This window comes from Podarcis muralis, chromosome 15, assembly GCF_964188315.1.
Source record: "Podarcis muralis chromosome 15, rPodMur119.hap1.1, whole genome shotgun sequence".
Lineage (NCBI taxonomy): Eukaryota > Metazoa > Chordata > Lepidosauria > Squamata > Lacertidae > Podarcis > Podarcis muralis.
In genome coordinates this window covers 7086304-7108920 of record NC_135669.1, presented here as the reverse complement: position 1 = coordinate 7108920, position 22617 = coordinate 7086304, and the positions used below count along the sequence as shown (strand labels likewise).

The window sequence follows — 22617 nt, the reverse complement described above, 5'->3', positions numbered from 1 at the left end:
CAAAGGTTCCCCCACTAAGGTAGTGACGCCTCAGTTCAAAAGGGGCCATGGACTAGAGGAGGGGGGTTCCTGAGTTCCCACCATGCACCAGCAATAAAGGGCAATTCATAAAACTGTAGAGCTGGAAGGGTCATTTAGCCCAAGCCCTGACACACATTCCCACCAGCAATATCTGCTTGCTGTTCAGTCTGTGTGTCATTTAAATACTTAATGGGGGGGAAGGAAGGGAATGGGGAGAAATCCACAAAGCCTATAAACACTTGAAGCCGCTTCGTCTCTTCCTGCCAAAGATGATCTTAGAAGCAGACAGGCTGTTGAATGTAAAATAAAACTGTCACTTGGGGAAGGAGGTGAAGCCCACACATGAAACAGCAAGGCCTAAGTATTCTTCCGTCGGTTAACATCAGCAAACCTGCCCAAGATAGCGAAGCTCTCTCTGGCTGCGCTTTGCATTACCAGTGCAGCTGTGCACGCAGGGCCACGCTCGCGTTCAAAGCTACCACAAGAGAGGAAGTGCTGCAGAGACAAACCCTTCCTCCCTGAATCACACACACACCGCTCACCCTCACACCCTCTTCAAATGCTCAGAGCTGCTGGGAGACACAATGTACAGATTCTGTGGGAGAAATAAAAAACCAAATCAACGGCTTAAACCAGGGTGGTGCTTCCCTATGATGTTGCTGGACTCCAGCTTCCATGGCCAATGGCTGAAGATTATGGCAACTGTGGTCTAACAAGACCTGGAGGGCCACAGGTTCCCCATCTTTGCTCTAGTGCCAAATGTCTGTGAGAAACAACAGCTCAACCCCATTCGGAGTAAGAGAGCAAGGAGTAATGGCTGCCCAGGAGCCTGTTTCCCCATAAATGCATTGCTTAAGACAGGCATGTCCAAAGTCTGTTTCAGGGGCCTAATCCGATCCTAAAAAAAGCTCAACAACTTTGGTCGGCCCTTATGCATGTTCACTTCATCAAATCTGGCCCTCTTTGAAAAAAGTTTCGGCACTCCTGGCTTAAGACAAGGGCAGAGGCTCCAGATGTTGCTGCCCTCCATTCCCATCAGCCCCAGCCAGCAAGGCAATTGGTCAGGGATCCTGGGAAATGCAGTTCAACAACATTTGGGGAGCCACCACCTAGGAGCCCCTGGTTCCTTAGCTTCAAACGAAGAGCTCTGCTGGCTCAGACCAAAGGTTGAGCTTGTCCAGCAGCCTGTTGCCCTCTGTGGGCAGCCAGATGCTTTCTAGGAAGCTCCCTGCACAGAGCGTGAAAGCAGACCTATGCAGACGCAGGCTGCTCTCCAGCAGCTGACCTCTAAACCTGGAGCTCCTTTCAGCTAGAGCGGCCAACTTTGTGAGCATTCAGTCCATGCACTAAACTGGGACAGAGGCCTTTCTCACGCTTGTGGAACAGGGATGGAGAACCTCTTTCCACCCAAGGGCTGCATTCCCTGGTGAGCAATCCCTAGAGCAGTGTTTCCCAACCTTGGGCCTCCAGCTGTTTTTGGACTACAATTCCCATCATCCATAGCTAGCAAGACCAGTGGTCAGGGATGATGGGAATTGTAGTTCAAAAACAGCTGGAGGCCCAAGGTTGGGAAACACTGCCCTAGAGGGCCACATACCATAATCCTTTAGGGCCATAGGCTGCATTCAATCTGCACAAAAGTCCCAAATTTCTACCCTAACACCTTGCTTCCATTAAGGCAAGCATCACAGTTCCCCAACACAGTTAAAGGACAGATGACAGCCAGGCAAAAGAGGGGTTGCAGCTCTATTTCAAGATAACTATACTAAACTGTGGAAAGACATTAAGAAGGAGATGGAAGTATGGGGAAGGATGAAGCTTTCCCTAGTAGGTAGAATCTCAGCCATTAAAATTAATGTATTACCTAATATGTTATTTTTATTCCAATCAATCCTGATTGTCAACAACTTAAGTTGCCTCAAAGAATGGAAAATAGATATCTATAAATTTGTCAGGCAGGGGAAAAAGCTGCAAGTTAAACATAAACTTTTTATTGATACAAAAGAAAGAGGAGGCTTTGCCCCGCCAGACTTACAATTGTACTATGAGGCTGCTTGTTTATGCCAGCTAAAGGAATGGGTTGTATTGGAAAACACATATATTTTAGATTTAGAAGGCCATAACTTAAAGTTTGGCTGGCATGCATGTCTTTGGAATGGGAAAACAAAAATTTATAAAAGCTTTATGAATCACATTATTAGGAGAAATCTGTATAGAGTCTGGGAGAAATACAAAAATTGGTTGGAAAGGAAAACACCTTTATGGTTATCCCCCATCGAGGCAATCAAAATTAAGAGAATTAATATGGATAGGAAATGGCTGACATATAGAGATTTATTGGAATTTACAGGTAGTGAACCCTGGTTGAAACCAATGGAAGAAGTAAGGAGCCAAGTTACAGATTGGTTACAGTAACATCAATTATATGATTTGTTTAAAACAGGCCAAAAAAAAAAAAAGGATTTATGGACCAAAGCTCACAATTTGAAAGAGAGTTAATATGGAATAAAGATAAAATATTGTATAAAATGTATAACCTATTACTAGAATGGAAAACAAAAAAACCAAGCTAGTTAAAGTTTCTATGACACACTGGGCAATGGATATAGGGCATAACATAGATTTAAACCTCTGGGAGAAACTTTGGAAGAATGATTTAAAATTCACTGCATGTTATATACACTGAAAGAGAATTATATGAAAATGATTCATAGATGGTATTTAACCCCAAGTAGGTTGGGTAAGATGTATAAAGCAGAATCAGATATGTGTTGGAAATGTAAAGAAATGGAAGGAACCTTTTTTCATATGTGGTGGGCATTTAACAAGGTTAAGGAATATTAGGAGATGATTAATAAGGAGTTGAAAAGAATGTTCAAAACAACTCTCCCAAACAGACCTGAAGCCTTCTTGTTAGGAATAGTTCGAAATGAAGTTCCCAGATGTCACAGAAATCTATTACGTACACAACAACAGCAGCCCGAGTTTTGCTAGCCCAAAGATGGAAAGTGAGGGAGGTCCCAAGTAAAGAAGATTGGCAATTTAAGATTACAGAATTTGCAGATTTAATTTATAGATTACGAGAACAAGAATTCTTATCTAAAGAGGAGTGGAAAACCTTTGCTGATTATTTAGAAAATAAGTGTGAACAACTGAAAACGGTGGCAGCACTATGATAAATTCCACAGCATGATTAACAACTGAAAGATGTAAATTGGAGAATTGACTAAAATGGTTACAGTAAAATATGTAGGAATGATAGATAAGTAAAATGACCCATGAAAGGAGAAGAAGGGAAGTCAAGGGCTATATGGCATTGTGCAGAATGTTTATTTTGAAATGCATAATTTGAAAATTTAATAAAATCCATTAAAAAGAAAAAAAGAGGGATTGCAGCTTGGCTGTTTAGGGACACGTCCCAGGGTTCAGCATTGTGGGGGGGTAGTGCTGAGCGCCTGATGGACAGGCCTGGGGTTCCAATGTGTTTATGCTGTACAAATATGATTTGTTTCTTATAATAAAAGTTAATAAAGATAGTAAACGTTCAAAGCTGAACAGTTTTCAGGGCTACGTGGAGCGAGGTGGAAACCTGTTAAATGCCAGTCCAAGCTAGAACGTTTGTCAGTTTGCATTAAGCAGATAGTGGCATTTTAAGGTCATTAGCTATCTTACTTGTATTGTATAGTGGTACCTTGGGTTACAGACACTTCAGGTTACAGACTCTGCTAACCCACAAATAGTACCACGGGTTAAGAACTTTGCTTCAGGATGAGAACAGAAATCGCGCGGCGGCAGCAGGAGGCTCCATTAGCTAAAGTGGTACCTCAAGTTAAGAATAGTTTCAGGTTAAGAACGAATTACGGTAAGTTCTTAACCCGCAGTACCACTGTATGCATCTCAATACAGTATCCAGCCAAAGCCCTCAGGAGAGGGCAGGATATAAACAGAAACTAGGTGAGCAAATTGATCAAAAAGTCTAGAAGCAACTTGACAGAACAGGACAGGGATGTACTAGCAGAAACTCTATTGCAATTTTGCCAAGGAGCTTTTCAAATTCTAGGTAAACAAATAGATTGATTCACCAATACTTGGGAATCCGGAAAAGAGGGATGCAGGAAAAGAAACGATGGCAGTCATTCTCATGCCAGCGTAATATAGCAATTAGAGTGGTGGACTAGGACCTGAGAAACCAGGGTTCAAACTGCCCACCAAGCAGAAATTCCCCGCCAGACCCCTACACTAATACTAGCAAAGTGTGCTTTGCTAACTTTGCTTATAGCCTGCATCAGTGGTGGTTTCCCCATAGGACTCGGTCTTATCTAATATCTGCAATACAGCGATGATTCATTTATGAACCTGCTTTAGTTCAGTAACTAAGAGGCGCAAAAGAATTGAGTACTATAAGGGTATTTACAGGTGTCCTGACAGAGCATTACTGCCTGAAGATGAAGGTGAAGAAGAGGAGGTTCCAGCCCCAGATAAAATGTGGTTATTATGGTTTGGGCAATTCACTTTATGCATGGAAACTGAGCGCATTCTTCCCTTATATAATCTGTGTACCTGCTGTCCCTGCCATTGCCTGCCATTAAAATGCTTAATAAACACATATGCCTAATGTGACAAATTTCCCATTTTTCAAATTGCACATTGCCAGCTTTCCAACGGCACATTTCCCCCCGGAACTCTGTGTTTTTGTGTCCAACTGCACACAAAAAAACCCACCTTCACTCAGTTATAAAACTCACTAGGCCAGTCACTATTTCGGAACCTAACCTACCTCGGAGGCTTGTTGTGAAGGGGTAAGAACCACACACTGTGGCGCTGTGAGACTCCATGGAGAAAAGGCAGGATTTCAATGCAATAAGAAAAACAAAATAGAAGTTACAAGGTATACATGACTCTGTCTCTAGGACTATTCACATGACATGCTGCCTTTAGTCTTTAAAGCAGGGAAAATAGAGAGGGGATTTATCTGTTTATGTGTTCTGAAGGATGATACTTCCTCTTGGGCTGTCTATCCAAAAGCAGATGGAAAACGGGAGGCTCAATATGGACTTTGAGCTAGAACAGAGAGAGGACAGCTGGCAGTGCCATCCTATGAAATGCCAGCAGGAACAGCACCCTGGGACACAGGCAGGGCACCATCTTGAGGAGTTTCAGGGCTGGTCTACGGACCGCAGCTGGGGCAGAAATTTAAAGGCAAACCTACCCATCTCCCGCTTTCCAAAGCAATGCGCAAACCGAAACACAGCCAGCCTTCAAAATTCACACTTCTCCAAACTTTGCAATGCAATTCTCCAGCCAAGTAACAAAACTGCATATACTGGGGTAAATTGTGCATAGGAACATAGGAAGCTGCCTTACACCAAGTCAGACCATTGGACTGTCTAACTCAGTATTGTCTACACTGACTGGCAGGCAACTTTCCAGGGTTTCAGACTGAGGTATCGCCCAGCCCTACCTAGAGATGCTGGGGGCTGAACCCGGGACCTGTATGGAAAGGAGATGCTCTAACCATTGAACTATGGCTCTTCCCCAACTGCCTTATGCACAATCACTGCAACAGGAGCCAACTCCTACGTGCCAAGGTCCCTTTAAGGTAAAGGTAAAGGTACCCCTGCCCGTACGGGCCAGTCTTGACAGACGCTGGGGTTGTGCGCCCATCTCACTCAAGAGGCCGGGGGCCAGCGCTGTCCGGAGACACTTCCGGGTCGCGTGGCCAGCGTGACATCGCTGCTCTGGCGAGCCAGAGCCGCACACGGAACGCCGTTTACCTTCCCGCTGGTAAGCGGTCCCTATTTATCTACTTGCACCTGGGGGTGCTTTCGAACTGCTAGGTTGGCAGGCGCTGGGACCGAGCAGCGGGAGCGCACCCCGCTGCGGGGATTCGAACCGCCAACCTTTCGATCGGCAAGCCCTAGGCGCTGAGGCTTTTACCCACAGCGCCACCCGCATCCCTAAGGTCCCTTTAGCCCCACATTAAAATATTTGAGGGGTGCGGGGCCCCCCAGTTGATGGGCATTGCCTTTCAAATGGTGTCTTTGCACTGCATTTTGTGATCAATTATGGGGTTTACCTGGCCCGCAATTCAAGTGTGAACACCACATCCGAGCTGTAATCAAGACCAGGACTTTTTACTTTGACTGGCAGCCCCTTTCCAAGGATTAAAACAAAAGGCTTCCTAAATTAGGTAACACAGAGTACTGTATATCAAGGGCTGTTTTTTTTTTTTTTTTTACCAGTGGTGGAGAACTTAAGACCCTCAAAACCTTGTTGGACTCCAGCTTCCATCAGCCTCAGTCTGTGGGTCCCCAGATGTTGTTGGACTACAACTCCCATCATCCCTGAGCTCTGGCATTGCTAGTGATGGGAGTTGTAGTTCAACAACATCTGGGGACCCACAGGTTGAGAAAGGCTGCATTAGAGTGTTCAAAGCACTCAAGCATCATTCTCCACATCCCTTACATCCACCATGAAAGGTAGGCAGGTATTATTGTCTGCATATTATATGCCTATTTGAGACACAGCTGTGTCTCAAAGCTCATCTGTCTGCAGCTGCAGGATTCAAGAGATCTGAGCTCAGAGGCATACCTAGGGGTGGTCAAAACCAGCCCCCACTGGGGACGCAGGCCCACAGGTGTGTGTGCAAAAATTTACCTTTCTATCCCATTCCACCTGCTCTCATGCCCACGGATGGCTGTGAGTAAGTGCCAACCTTTCTAAGCATGGCGTTGAAGAAGCAGGTTCACTACGGCATAAAATAAGCACAGTCACGTGTGTGTTTCACACCAGTGAAGGGGAAACTCCAGCCCAGGGGGCGAATGCGGCCCTCCAGGTCTCTCTATGTGGCCCTCGGGCCTCTTCCCTGCCACAGCCCTTCTCCCCAGGCCACAACCCTCACCAACTCTACTTTGCCCTCTCCTGTGACTGTTTTTTCCTGGCCAGATTGCTTCTTTGAACTCTTATAATGGTTCTTACTTGCCTAGACAGAGAAAATGGAGGGGAGAGGTAAATTAACTAGTTGCTCCATCCCCTTTTGCTCCTGGCCACACCCACCACGGGCCTTTGTCCCTCAGAAGGTCACCTAGGAAGCAATGTGCCCCTCAGGCTGAAAAAGGTTCCCTGCCCCTGTTTGACACCATCACAATCTAAAAACTCCCCATTATAGGGAAAGGTGTCTGTATGCCACACAGACAGCTATTGATATGCATGAGATGCTCAATAAAAGAGTTGACGTATTTCGTTGCACGGTGATCTCCTGATGCCTTCCTCTCCCACCCTAAAAAAATGTAAAAGCAATCCGCAGAAATCCTCACTCCAGTTATGCTGCTCCGTACAGATATTTGCAGGCCACCAAGAGAGCAGAGCTGAGAGGGCTCCTCTGGGAAGAATATAACTCACTACTACGAATAAAATGGCAATGCAAATTAATTAACGGAATTACATCTAGGGCATTGGAGAGTGCAGGTCTTTTTCGATCCTTATCTGAGTCAGCTTCAACAGAGTAAAACCCTCGCTTAGCACAGGGAGGGGTCTCATCCCGCTGCTAACACCAGGGGCTTGGGAGTGGGGGGAGGAAGAACGAATATTGGTGGGAAGACGGCCACAGAATAAAACAAAAGTGAAAAACTTCCAGGTTTCATTTGGAATCGGTTCAGCAGATCAGACTTAAGGAACATAGGAAAAGCCTTTACACCAGGGCAGACTATTAACTCAGTAACACAAGAAGAGCCTGCAGGATCAGGCCAGCGGTCCACCCAGTTCAGGATCTTGTTCTCCCAGCATTCTCACCACTTAATCTGAAACTGTTCTTAACCTGAAGCACCACTTTAGCTCATGGGGCCTCCTGCTGCTGCCGCGCTGCCAGAGCACAATTTCTGTTCTCATCCTGAAGCAAAGTTCTTAACCCGAGGTACTATTTCTGGGTTAGCGGAGTCTGTAACCTGAAGCATCTGTAACCTGAAGTGTATGTAACCCGAGGTGCCCCTGTATATATTCATATTCAGCTCTGACAATCGATCGCCACATCTAGAAGAAATGTGAATTGCTTTGACAATCAACATTGTGTTGTGGCAAATAAGTACTTCCTTTCGGTTGTCCACAAGCTAGTGCCAACCAGTTTCAACTTATTCAATGTGGGGCAGCTGCTCCCTTTCCTTTTGCCATGGGGGCGCGCGCACAAAGTGAAGCGGAACAGTGACACCTGGATTTCTGGAAGGACAGGTCTTTGCTGCTGAACCCAACTTGGGACTATTATTTTTATTTATTAATTTGATTTATATACCACCCTTTATCCAAAGAACCCAGGGCAGCATACAACATTAAGAACATAATTTACACAGCATAATAATAATTTAAAAACCATAATACATAGCATAGTAATAAAATAACCATAACAACAGTCCAGATTTACCAGGCCATAGATTATTTAATAGCCAAAGGGCTGGGTAAAAAGGCATGTTTTGGACTGGCGCCTAAAGACAAGTAACAATGGTGTCAGGCGAGCCTTTCTGGTGAGAGCATTCCACACGCAGGGAGCCACCATTGAAAAATTACTGGCCTTTGGAAAGGGAAGTGTGAACATACCTGGAAACTTGTGTTAACTTACTCCTGCACTTGTCCCTACAAACCTTGAAAAGGCTGGGGTAAACCTTGCCATAAAGAGCCTGGCATAAAGGACAAGAACCTACACAATTTGCTGTCCACAAATGATGACTCCTAAGAGGAAATTACACGGTTTTGCTTTACTGCTGTTCGTTTCCACAAGAAACCTGTGTGTACAGTGGAACCTCGGTTGTCGAACGCTTCGGAAGCCGAACAATCCGGAACCCGAACACCAACAACCCAGAAATGAATGCTTCCATTTTTGAATGATTTTCATTTTTCCCCCATTGACTTTGCAGCCAGCCATTTGATCCTTGGTTTTTGAACTTTTTTGAAGCCGAACAGTCTTCTGGAACAGATTACGTTCGAAAACCGAAGTTCCACTGTGATGCTTAAGGCTGTGGATATAGCAACACACACACACACTTATTTAAAACTAGGGGTATCTAACTTTTTGCCCTTCATACAATTTGGGCTCTCAATTCTCATCATTACCAGCAAGTATGGTCAATGGTCAGGGACCATGTGGTCCAGAAACGAAAGACCCACCCCATATGGGTTACCCCTGGTGTAACCTAATTACTTGACGAATATCTGTCCCTGTAGCAGCCTGTCCATGGCTTAAGATGTGCCAAGAGGCTTTTCTCAATTATTATTATATCAGAGCAGATCAGCCAATGGCACTGAGAGTGACAGGATGAGTAGAGAGGAAAAGAAAACATCAAGAATGACCACGTTCTGAGGCTACTTCATGAGAGAAGGGGAAATATGCAGCTCTGTGTTCCAATGGAAATTTAACCATTTGCTTTAGTTAAAAGACGCATGCCAGTAGGTGCTAAGGAGGTCATATTAGCAGAGTGACAATTCCCAAAAGTCCCTGGGAAGAGGGATTGATAAACTACTGTGAGAACTGTGAGGGAAACTGGGGTTTCCTAACAACTTGCAGCACCCTTAACAAACTATACTTCCCTTTGGGGGAAGCCAGGACTGTTAAAGTGGTAAAATAGTGCTCTAAATGTATAGAAAAAGTTGGGCCGTGAGGAAACAGCTAAGGCACAGCTAAAAGCTGGCCGACTCAGGAGGCAAATTCCTTCCAGGCCCTAATGACAGCAACTCTTTTGCGCAGAACTATTCACTAAATACCTCAAGAAAAAAACTTTCCTATTCAAAATTCTGTTTGCAACTGCAGGCATACATGGCATATTCATTTTATATGAACAGAGAGGGGGAAAACATACAGTTTTCAAAATATGGGGTGGAGGCTATTCTCACTGAGCAGAAAACTCAATCCTACAGCCGATGTGTTTGTAGCTTTCCATCACCAAGGAGACAGCTAAGCACATTCATTTCAGTGCATCCTTGGGATAGTTATCGAGGAACTAAGAAAGCACACTTGGCTGGGTGTCCTGCTCCACGTTATCCTCACAACCCCCCACCCCCCTTAAGTGGGGCTTGGCTGAGAGATGGAGACTGGCCCAGTATCATGCAGTCAACCTTCTGAATCCAGCACTATTCCCTCTGCCACAATGGCTTTCTTAGACTAGATTTAAATGCAGGTTTGGACAGAGTGGAATCCAATCCTCCTATTTGCAAGGCAGCACGAGTGTTAGCCAGTGGCAGCCTCTTGCATATCGGTGCAAAGATCCACTCCCTTTCAGGGCACACTCTTGTGTAGGAAGATAGAAGCTGCCTTCTCCCATTGGTTCATGTAGCTCAGCATTATCTACACAGGTTGGCAGCAGCCCTACCTGGCAATGTACAGGATTGAATTCAGGACTTTCTGCTTATAAGGCAGTTGCTCTACCTCTGAGCTACAGTCCTTGCAGCTTTCTTACAGGTCTCTGATAACCTCCCAACTACACCACTTCTCCCTCCAAAGGTGGTTGAGAAGAAGACTTGGCTGCTTTCTTGCAACCACAATTTAGCTCCCTCCTTTCTAAGACTGGCTAGAATGGTTAGGAAGGTTGGGACTGGTTGTATCACTTCAGGGGATGAAACTGCACCTGGTGCCTGTCTCTCTCTCACACACACATCCATTTTACAATGTGTACCTATTGTGTGATCTTTGCTGGTCAAGGTTTCCCACTGTTTGCATATTCAGAGAACCAGCCACATTAGCTACAGCAATTTCCTCCATGGAAGTGACAGCTGCATAGGAAATGTGTTGCGCATGAAACATTCTTGAAACAATATCACCCATTTGCCAAATGGGCGGGCATGGAACAGTACCTTACCCACAGTCCTTTGAAACCTCTAATTTGTGTAGAACAAATAAGGATCGGTCCATAGCTTAGTGGTAGAACATCGACCTTGCAGGCAGAAGGTCCCAGGTTCAAGCTCTGGTGCCTCCAGATAGGCCTGAGAAAAATCTGTCTGAAACACTGGAGACTTGCTGCCAGTCACTGTGGACAAGGGGGAGATAACTGTGGCCTCCTGGTTTTGGACCTCAACTCCCATCAGTCTCAGCCAGACTGATCAAGGGTCAGAGAAGATGGGAGTTGTAGTCTAACAACATCTGGAGGGCGAAAGTGTGCCGCAGGGCAACATAGACAATATGGGAGTGGATGGCTCAGTGGCCTGGCTTGGCGCAAGTCAGCTTCCGTCATTCCCTGTTCGTATATCTAACTCAGGGCAGGACCCCAAGGGAGAGGCTACCACTTCCAATCGCTCCACATGCTGCCAACATGCTTCCCACCTGGATTAAATTTTGGCTTTCCAGGAAAAGTGCCCTTCAAACCTGGAAAAAAATGTGTTCCTTGTTTCAGAAACACTGTAACCAGACAGAACTTATGGCTCTGACTCCCAACAAAATTAGTCATTCTAAGAGGCCTGAAGCCCAATTACAAAACCTTTAGGAATTCTGGAACTGCTTTATATTCTGTTTTGTAAAGGTTATGTAGGGACAACCCTTATTTCAGTAATGAGTTACATTTGAATCATATGCCCCATTCATTCCAATGGTCAAGAAAATGTTCTCCTTGTACCAGAGGGGTGGGCTTCCTCCGAATTTGCCCTGAGCATGCAGAAAAAGAACAATTCCGACAGACCCGCCACACATATCAACATGACCAATGCAGCAAGTTTGCTGAAGTAGGGATACTTGGATCAAATCAACATGCTGGTGTTGCTGCGTCTTGGTGAAGATTAATACCAATGTTGAGGAGGTGAAGATAAAGCTTGCAGCACCTGTTTCCCTGTGATTTAGGTTTTCTTCTTTATCTTGGAATAATCAAAGGGCTCTGCAAAGGTTACACACACACTCTCTCTCTCCCAATATGCCAAGATTTTAGACAGAGCTGTGAGCATCAGGTAAAGCTTTCTAATTGCCATGGTAGTATTTAGCTCACTGATATAAGTGGCAGCATAGTTCTGACCTGCAGAGCTATGTGAAATCTCCATCCCTAACCACCAAATGGCCATATATACAGAGAGATATATATAAGAAGAAGAAGAAGAAGAAGAGTTTGGATTTGATATCCCGCCTTTCACTCCCTTTTAAGGAGTCTCAAAGCGGCTAACATTCTCCTTTCCCTTCCTCCCCCACAACAAACACTCTGTGAGGTGAGTGAGGCTAGGAGACTTCAAAGAAGTGTAACTGGCCCAAGGTCACCCAGCAGCTGCATGTGGGGGCGCGGGGAAGCGAACCCGGTTCCCCAGATAACGAGACTACTGCTCTTAACCACTACACCATACTGGCTCTCAGTATTTACTGTGTTGGACGCAATTTATCTGAGAAATTTAGAATTTATTTTTATTGCATTCATCAGCACTAGTTTGAAGCATCTGAAACACACCTCATCTGTGTAAAGCATGTGCCCTGCCTATACCCAATGTCATTTAAACCCTGGCAGCATGCATGAACATAGGAAGCTGAGGGATACTGAGTCAGACCATTGATCCACCTGGCTCAGTATTATCTACACTGACTGGCAGTGACTCTCCATGCCTTCTGGCAGGGTTCCTTCCCACCTAGAGATGGCGGCAATTGCTTGAACCTGGGACCTTCTGCATGCAGAACAGATGCTCTATAACTGATCCAGGAATTGGTGCAGTGTGCTATGTGGGACCCAAAGCGAGATGCACTTCCTTACTCTCATTAGCAAAAGGTGCCCAGTAAGGGCACCAATGATGATGATGATGATAATGTATGTCCAAAACATCTTGTAGTAGTAGTAGTAGTAGTAGTAGTAGTGATGATGATGATGTATGTTTTCAGTGTCCAAAGTCTTTAATTTGCACATCCTTGCAAAGCATTATAAGACGATAGACTATGTTTAATAGTCCCATTTTACAGATGGGAGTACAGAGGCACTTTAGCCTAAGGCCTACACACAGGTCCTTGGCTGCAGTGGGATTTGAACCCTTGGGCAAATTCAAAATTTTGTCTATCCCCATTAATTAAAAAAAAAAAAAACCCTAATGAGGGGAGGGACTGGAATATAAAACAGAGTCCAACCCCATTTTTAAAGGCTGCTAACTTACCATAATGGTCACAGCATTGAGGCTATGATTCTGCACACACTTATTGGGAATAAGCCCCAGTGAACTCCAGGAAGCCTGCTTCTAATCTAAAGAAGTATGCTTAGGGTCATACTGCTACTTTAAGAGCTCACTTCCACAAAGAAGGCAGTGGCTCCTTTCTCTGGTCGTTTTCATTTGGGAAGCAAAATAATTCTTGCTGGTCCACCATTCCGGACCTGCTCTCTGCAGATGCCCCCTGGGCTCCCCCCCTCCTTCCACTTGCTGGCCTAGGCCAGAGTTCAAATCCCTCTCCAGCTCCGCCGGATGCCATTGGACCAGTTCCCACCTCTGGGCACGACCTACCTGCACGGGCACAAAGTTACACCCACGGGCGCACACGCTTTCTCTGGGCGCTCCGGGGAAAGCGAGGAAACCCCCATCGCCACACAGGAACGGCCGGAGACAAGAGCCCAACTTTCTTTCTGCTAAAACCATTATGCCAGTTCTGGGTTGGGGGAAGAGAGAGGGAAGGGGGGGAGGGGAGACGAGCCCCCCCCTCACCCAGGAGCAAGACCCACGCCTGTACCACCACCACCCCCATCTCTTACCTTCTCTGGCTTTGAGCAAGACTGTGTTGGCCACAATATTCTCCAGCTCCATAATGCTCCAGCTTGAGTGATGCTGCGGCAGGGTCGAGGGGGAAACGAGGCAGAAGGGGCAGCTGTTTTCTTCGAAGATCCTCTGCAAGGTGATTTTCCCCGCCTCTCGGTTTTTATTTTTTTCCTTTTAAAAAGAGGCCGCCAGCATCCGTGTCCTCAAGGCAGCATAGTCATTCATATATATATATTCCTTTTCCTTCCGAGGCGAAATCGAGCAGATGATTAAAATGAAAATGAAAAAAGAGCGTGGAGGAAATGGGGAAGGGGGAGGGGGAAGGAGTGGGCAAAGGCTGGACGAAAAGGAGCAAAGCCTTTTTTCCCCCTTTCTCCTAGGAGCAACAGCCGCAATGCAATGCGATCCAGGGATCCCTTGCCTCGCGCACCGCCCCCCCCCCTTGGAAGGAGGCTTTCCGGCGCCGGCAAAACCCCTCTCGGGATAGGGATGGGGGGGCGGAGGGGGTCAGCAGCGCTGAGGAAAAGCCCCTTCACCCCCCTCCCCAGCGCACCATGCCCAGATTGGGGGGGGGGGGGGAGAAGGAAACAGGAGACGAAGAGATCCTAAATCCAGTCCTTGTGATGTGGAGGCGCAGCTCAGAGGCTCGGTCCGTCGTTTCCCCCGCAAGCAGGATTTATTTTTGTTTAAGGGGATCAGGAATCCGGGGCCCCCCACGCAAGAATCTGGGTTGGGGGGAGACGGCGAGCCAGAGCGCAGGAATCTTTCCGCCCCCCCAGCGGCAGCAGGAAATAGCGTGGACGGGAGCGCGACTGTAGCAATCTGAAACTGGCTACCAAACGTTCCACGAGGGCGGGGCTCCGGGCCGGTGACGTCGCTCCCGCGGGGGCGGGGCAGAGATGTGTCAACGTTCTGGGACTTATGTAACCTCCTCTACCCACCTTCTTCCAAAAAAGAGAGAGAGAGAGCGCGTGCAAAAGTTTTGCGCTCCAGTGCATCCTGGGAAATGTAGTTCGCCGTCTTTAGGTTGAGCGCAGAGAGCATCCCGCATGGAGAACAGGCAGGCAGTCGCCAGGGAGGTCTCGCTAGTCAGGTGTGGGTTGCGAGGAAGGAGAAGCTCGGCACACACACACACGTACACACACACACGTGTCTCAAATGCAGGCCCCTCTGTCTGGTCCTCAAGAGACTCCCCAGGACACATCCCGCCTCACCAGCCCTGATCCTCGCCCTCCTCAGGTGCTCTTGTCTAGCTGGAACATGTCCTTGAAACATAAAGTCTCTTGCTTGCTTGCCTGGATGGAGGGTGGAAGGAGATGGAGATGCAGTCACAGGTGGGCCTGGAGGACTGGAGACCGGGGTTGGTGGGGTAGGGCCCCATTTGCCCCAATGGATCAACCTCCACCGTGTCTTCTGTTCTGATATATCACAACAATCACATTACAGTGGTACCTCGGGTTACATACGTTTCAGGTTACATACGCTTCAGGTTACAGACTCCGCTAACCCAGAAGTACCTCAGGTTAAGAACTTTGCTTCAGGATGAGAAAAGAAATTGTGCTCCGGCAGCACGGCAGCAGCAGGAGGCCCCATTAGCTAAAGTGGTGCTTCAGGTTAAGAACAGTTTCAGGTTAAGAACGGACCTCTGGAACGATTTAAGTACATAACCAGAGGTACCACTGTATTGTATTGATTCCAGGTGAAGGTTTTCCTTTTATTCTCTGCTGTCCATTGTAAAGGCCTTTGCACTAAAATTGACTGACTATATTCTCTGCCGTCCATTGTAAAGGCCTTTGCACTAAAATTGACAGACTATAGTCTTCTTATCACCCACATTTTCCAGTCAGATGCTCCTCCTTTGCAGGGCATGATGAAGATGGTCCTTATTTTGTCATTGGCTTCTGGTACTCAGATATATTGTTCCCAGATGTGGAGGCTCATTTACATCTCTGAAGGGTAACAGTTGCTGCTTGAACTCTCCTTTTTTAATTCAGGTAGGTAGCCGTGTTGGTATCTGAAGAAGTGTGCATGCACATGAAAGCTTATACCCAGAACAAACTTAGTTGGTCTCTAAGGTGCTACTGGACAATTTTTAAAAAAAATTCTCCTTTTTTAATGTATAAGACTTGACTTTTGCTAAAGCCACCTAAGCTAATAGCTGCTACTTAGCTTATTAAATTCACACACACACCTCAAGACTACTTCTGTATTGCCTGGAGAAAGCCATTCTGTTGTGCTGAAGCTATTGGCAATAAGTGTCAGCGGATATCTCAGTCACTGGAAGAACATCACTTTTAACATCATGAGTTTTTCTTTCTCCGAATACATGGAGCTACTAGGTAAAATCTCACGCAGTACAATCCAGTTCAAGTTGAGCTATTTTAAGTTCCCTTGATTTCACTGCTTATAATTCTATCCTTACAACCAGTGAGAGAATTATTAACTTGACATAGGTTGTGTCCTGGCATGTAAGCTTTGCAAACTTGGAACTCTAAGCTAGTTGGCCTAATAGAAGAGTGTGAATGTATCACTCAGAAAGTTTAAATTCTACGTCTACCATGGAGAAAAGTAAATTTCAAAGCGTCTAATTACCGGTCCAGACTGGTAGGGTATGCAGATGGCTTTCCCCCCCTGTATCATCTATTCAACTAGTGCTGCTTCTGAAATGTGAAAATGGAATAGTCCAGGGTCATTAAGAGGTTCCAGCAACACCGAACAGTTACTCCAAGCTGTGACAACCTTACAAAAATCCTGTCAGAGTTCCTCTGCACAATCACATTAGTTTCTTATCTTTTTTTGATTGCAGCAAAGCTCATTCCCCACTGCTCCCTTTATCCAGGAATAAAAGGGTCCAAGAACAAAATGCCTTAGATGGATTAGATGAAGATCCACTAGTTTTTGGGTGCAAATTCGCTGATCTGCAACCACTGGCGGAGGAAGAGGAGTGCAGGGGGAGCGCACTGCCCCCGGCAGCGTGAACCTGGTGGGGTGCCATCGCAGCTGCACCCTGCCCACGCTGGGCGACATGCTCCTATAGGCGGCGTGCCACGCCCCCAGGACGCGCACCACACCACCCCCTGGACATGCGCCAGCTCCGTCCCCACCTGCTCTCCAGCCCCGGTGCCGGAGCATGAAGCTCCACCACTGTCTGCAGCGCCCATAACTAACTTGCGTCAATCTTTCTCCCTACAATTTGTGTGGTGTGAATGCCTTGTAAGAAAACCTGGCATTTCACTTGGGTCCTAAGCCTGAAAAATGTGCCATCTCTGTGCTCTGCCCCTGTGGTCGTAAGCAACAGTTAAGGAAGGTGCAACTTCCTGTGATTGCGGGTGTGATGCCTGCCTGCCCTAAGTCAGGCCTTGGCTTGTGCACATACAGACTGCCTGGAATGGCTGCCATTCGCTTCCCTCTGTGATAGGTGTAAAGTAGCAGCAGACAGAGAAGTGCACAGGACAAAACTAGGTGTGTTTGTGATGAATGTGTCTGATCTTGCTTGTGTCACATTAGACGCAGGGCTCCACACCTTGCACCTTTTTTAGCCAGTCTTTCTACATGTTTCCATACACCCTGTTCCATCTCCCTCTTTCAGAAGATTGCCCCAGTTTAGACACTGGTCTCAGCACTGCCTGTGCTAAGGCCAGCTTAGCTTGAACAATGTACTTGCATTCTATGGCTATGGAGGATCATGGGTATGTTTTCTGCATTGTGGCTTCTTTCACATGCCTAAACAATTGCTGGATGTGGATCACTCAGCCTTCCAATGGGTTGAAGGAGTGTCTCCACCTTCATCGTTCTGCCCGGACACTGAGGTCCAGATCCAAGGGCCTTCTGGCGGTTCCCTCGCTGCGAGAAGCCAAGCTACAGGGAACCAGGCAGAGGGCCTTCTCGGTGGTGGCACCCGCCCTGTGGAACGCCCTCCCACCAGATGTCAAAGAGGAAAAAAACTACCAAACTTTTAGAAGACATCTGAAGGCAGCCCTGTTTAGGGAAGCTTTTAATGTTTAATAAGTTATTGTATTTTAGTGTTTTGTTGGAAGCCGCCCAGAGTGGCTGGGGAAACCCAGCCAGATGGGCGGGGTATAAATAATAAATTATTATTATTATTATTATTATTATTATTATTATTATTATTATTATTATTAAAGCCAATGCTAGCCGTACTCAGAGAAGACTCACTGAAATTAATAGGCATTGCTAACTTAGGTCCATTAATTTCATTGGGGCTATTTGTCAAGGTCCGGTCTACAGGCTATCGAAATCCTGGCTGAGGACGTCGGGACCAGGGGCAAGATGGCGGGGTGGGAGCAGGAACGAGAGTCCAGAAGCCAGGGGTCCAAGGGTCAGGAAGCAAGGAGTCACAAAGTCAAGGGTCCAAGGATCAAGAAGCAGGGAGTCAGGAAGCCGAGGTCCGAGGATCAGGAAGCAAGAAGCCCAAGGCAGGAAACATGTTGCTGTGGCAAAGAGCCGAAGGGAAATGCTGACCTTATATCCCTTCCCGGCTCTTGCCACCAGGTGCAGTGAGTTACCAATCGGCCTCACCTGTGCGGCTGCGCCTTGCCTCTCCAGAACAAACTTAGGAAGGCCCCAGTCCTGCGAAGCCCTACCGGTCACAGGGCCTGGCTCCAGCACGCACTCCTGACACTATTATGAGTAGGAAACAACCCATAGCTTGGCACAATAGTAAGAGGTTTGTTTGTTTGTTTGTTTGTTTGTTTGTTTGTTTTGTATGTGGGTCATGTTTGCATTGCTTGGGGTCATAAATCTTTGCAAAGATCCAGCCACTCCCCAAAGTTGGTTGGTTGTTGTTGGCATCCATCTGTCCCGGGAGATAATGGAGGAGGAGTAGACCTTTGGGAGTGAAGTCAAACTGTTGGAAGGTTGCAGCAGCTGCTGTGACTGTAGAGGCCGACATGGAAAAGTTGTTGGTGCACAGCAATCAAATCATGTTTGCAAATACTAAGGATGTAATGTATATGAATCACAGTACATAAAAGCCACAATTAAGGATGATTATTTTAAAAGCAGTAACATAAAGAATAGGAAAACCCAACACTCAAGCATATGGCAAAAAGGCAATAAAATTCTCATGAAAGCAAGGCACCCCTTTGGCACTTTTGCCAAAAAGATCCTTGCAGTAGCTAGGGCAAGAGGAAACACTGTAAGTCACAGAAAAGTCAGTATATTTTTTCTGGGGTGGTTTTTGAGGGTAAGATTAATAAAATAAAAAGAAGAAAAATTTCCAAATCCACAGTTGGGCAATACATTTATTGGGAGCCAATGAAATGTCACAAAAGTGTGACAAGCTTTCAGGTTCTCAAGAACTCTTTGCCAAGTAAGATGATACACAAAGCAGGAAGTGGGGCAGGGAGTTGAGGTAAAAGTGGGTGGAGGGAGTTCAAGAACTAGTTCTGTTTTGTAACTGTCTCTCCAAGTTCATTTTTTGATTTTTGAGATCTTCCATCTGTAAATCTATCTTTGTGGGCAATAAGGAGTATGACAATATCAACCACCAGTCATCGCCAATGGCATAGTCTCAGAGGAGATAGCCACAAAGGCTTACATTAGCTTAAATTAACTGACTAGGAAATTCTGAAGCTGCAATTTTAATGTTGCCGAAAGGACCAGGAACGCTTTGAACTTATATAAGAAAATGTGCTTTGTACATCAAGCTTATCTCTTGAGCTTAACATATGCATTGGGCTTGACCAAAGAATGTCCAGAGACAACAATATTGGAGTTTCTTATTGCTGGAGGTACAGCAGCAGGGATCATTTTGTGTACAACTTAAGGGTTAATTCTGTGTTAGTCAACTAGCCAAGAGAGGGAGGGGTGTGGTGTTGCTTAGCAACCAGGCAGAATGGCATGATCTTGGCTGATATAGCATATTGGGTAGTTTTGAGAGATTTTCCTTTATAGGTTTGGTTGAACGTCTCCATGCTACATACAAGGTCTGAAGTATGAAGACAAAACCCCTCTGTTCCTTTCTCCTCAAATTAGTATACTGTTTTCCTCAGTAAAGTGTTATCAGGAGTTCTTTTCTCTCCACCTGCACAATATAAGTAACTTCAAGTAACAACATTTAGAAAACGAGTTTTCCAGGTTTTTTGAACCATGGTCTCCCAGGTCCTAGTCTGACCACACTAGGGGGCAGAATTTACAACTTTCCCAAGAAATTATCCTCTAAGATTCCTCAGGCTGGAAAATGTTTATTACTCCTTATCTTTACAATAACTTCCGAGATACTTAAGATTAAGTCACTTGGCAAACTGGTTGCTCTTCTGTTGACCGTCTGAGTCTCTGGTGTTTCTTCCCAAAGATCGTAAGTTTGGTTTTTGAGCAGGTGATCTTAACAGTTTCCTCTCTACTATATTCACCAAGCCTAGACAAATGCTTTTTTGAACTAACACAGGCAAGAGATAGAACCATTTCAAATGCTTATAAAATATTAGAAGCTTCGTGGGGACCGATTCCTTAATATTTTTATACTTAATCTCTCTTCCATTAGGAAACTCAAAGCTGCATATTTTGGGTCCACAAGCAGTCTCCCATTCTGGCACTGACCAGACCCAAACTTCCTTAGCTTCATTACTATATACGTAGATGATTGGGGTGGAATGTTCTGGCAACTTCCAGATTAGATTAGTGAAATGAGCTCTAGGTGAGTCTTCCCTTAGGTCAGCTGTTCCCACAAACACACACACACCATTGCCCAGAGACCACTTAAAAATGGTGTCTTGATGAACCACAAATATTTTTTGGCCTGTTGTAGCAATTTTGAGGGGCAGATGGGGCTCATCAACTTGGGAAGGCGGCCCATGTAGAAGGAAAATTGTTCCTAAACCTCCACTGCCTTGCATGACATCTTCAGAAGGAAAAGCTAAGGGGTGAACCCTACACACTGGTTGGATAGCACCTTGTACTCCTCCTTCCAGCAACTCCTGCAGCCAAGCTGATGCCAAACATATCACTCTGCTTTCTTTTGGACCACATCTGTGAGGCCAAGAGGGCTGGTCTTGTTTGGGCAGCCTAGGACCTCCATACACACTGCCCAGGCTTGTGCCCAAAGTTGGTCACTTCAGTGCTGCTAATGAAATCAATGGTTTGACTCCACCCTTGGAGGCACACTCCATTGTCTCTAGAGACAGATGGCAACAAACAACAAAAAGGGTAGCAATTGTAATGCGCTGTGCTGGATGCTGCATGATTTTTGTGTTTTTATTGCTTATTTTGTATATGCTGTCTTAGCATTCAAGTGTCATAGACTTCAGAGACACAATGTGGACTAGAATGATGCTTGGGAACCCTGCCTTAGGCTCTACCCAGAATCTGTAGCCTGTGCAGAATACAGCAGCTAGGTTGCTGGGTGGGCTTTTCCGACACCATGGAACCCCTCTGCTGAGGGAGCTGCATGGGCTGCTCTGTGCATGTTTTGTGTCTAGCATTTAAAGCCCCAAACAACTTGGGCCGAGGATAGCTAAGGGACTGCCTTACCCTATGCCTGCCTGCCCAGCAACTGTGATCCTCAGATGGGGCACTGCAGAGAAATCAGGCTCTTAGTGTTGCAGCTCCAGCCCTCTCAAATTCATCGACCAGCTGAAATTAGACAGGCTCTTTGTGTCATGATGCTTAAACAATACTGAAGAGGGTTTGGTTTTCAGAAGGCTTTCCCAGAGATATGACCCAATAATTTCTGAAATATTAACTGCACATTTGTAGGAATGGTTTTGTTTTTAGTTTGTAGAAATGGTGTTAACAGTTGTGGGAATTTGTCTTCTATCTTGTTGATGACCTCAGGCTGTGAAGCCATTTATAAATTAGTTAAATAAACAAGGATAAGTATGAAATGAAGTCTTTTGTAAGCTACTTTGGGAGCACACAGGTGGCACATAATTGCAAAGTGGGGAAGAACAAGCATCACCTACTGATGATGCTCCTCTTCTAACAAGCCTTTTAAGGAGAGTTCTTTGTCCAGTCTGCATCTGTACTGGAGCGACTTTTAGATGGACCGCTTTGTTTCCAAATGATTAGACTGTTATTGCATTTTTGTTGGCATTTTGAGCTGCTTCGAGTACAGTGGTACCTCTGGATGCGAACAGGATCCGTTCCGGAGCCCCGTTCGCATCCTGAAGCGAACGTAACACGCGACTGAGCGGGTCGCATTTCGCCGCTTCCGCGCATGACATCATTTCGAGCGACTGCGCATGTGCGAGCGGCGAAACCCAGAAGTAACACGTTCCATTACTTCTGGGTCACCGCAAAGCGCAACCCGAAAATATTTAACCTAAAGCGTATTCATCCCGAGGTATGACTGTACATTCATGTGGGAAAGCAGTGTACAAAAGGTAAATAAATAATAACCACCCCCCTTAGGTAGCAAGAATCGTGCACGGGGAGAGAACAAGGGGATGCTTCTCGGCACACCCTCCTGTTCCCTGTCACATGTTTTAAAGGCAACTTCTAAAGCGGGAAGCCTCTTGTAAAGCATCAGGCACCCTATGCGGTTTGGAGTTTGGTTGCTTGCAGCTGGCTCTCTGCTGCCACATTTATCCTTAAAGCCTGTGAGATACTCACAGACCAGGCCACAGTGGGGCAATGGGAGGCTGGCACAGGAAGTGTGACTCCACTTTCCCCCTCTGAATGATTATAATTGCATATGGGAGAACGCAGCCCAGAAGGGCCCTTGTAGATATGCTATGTATGATGCACGTAGAGGAATAGAAGCCATTTATCTATCTCAACCAACAAAAAGATCATTGCCAATACCAATGACTGGGAATTAATATTCAGAGATTCACTTAGTTGCCTGTTATTAAGCCTGATCAGTCCCGACTGACAGACGGACATCTTTAAAGTGAGGATTGGGAACCTATAGTCAAGTCCTCCAGATGTCTTTTCGTACCGCGATTCCCATCAGCCCTA

General features: G+C 46.0%; 1 protein-coding gene across 1 annotated transcript in view; it reads right to left on the bottom strand.

The window, feature by feature from the left end:
* The window catches only part of LOC114585237 (G protein-coupled receptor kinase 5-like), a 77445-nt gene extending 62891 nt beyond the window's left edge, over nt 1-14554 (bottom strand). The window contains exon 1 of the mRNA XM_077919575.1: nt 13695-14554. Coding sequence (XP_077775701.1) covers nt 13695-13746 — 52 coding nt within the window. The 5' untranslated portion in view covers nt 13747-14554. The remainder of the gene's footprint in view (nt 1-13694) is intronic.
* Between the last annotated feature and the right edge of the window lie 8063 nt (nt 14555-22617).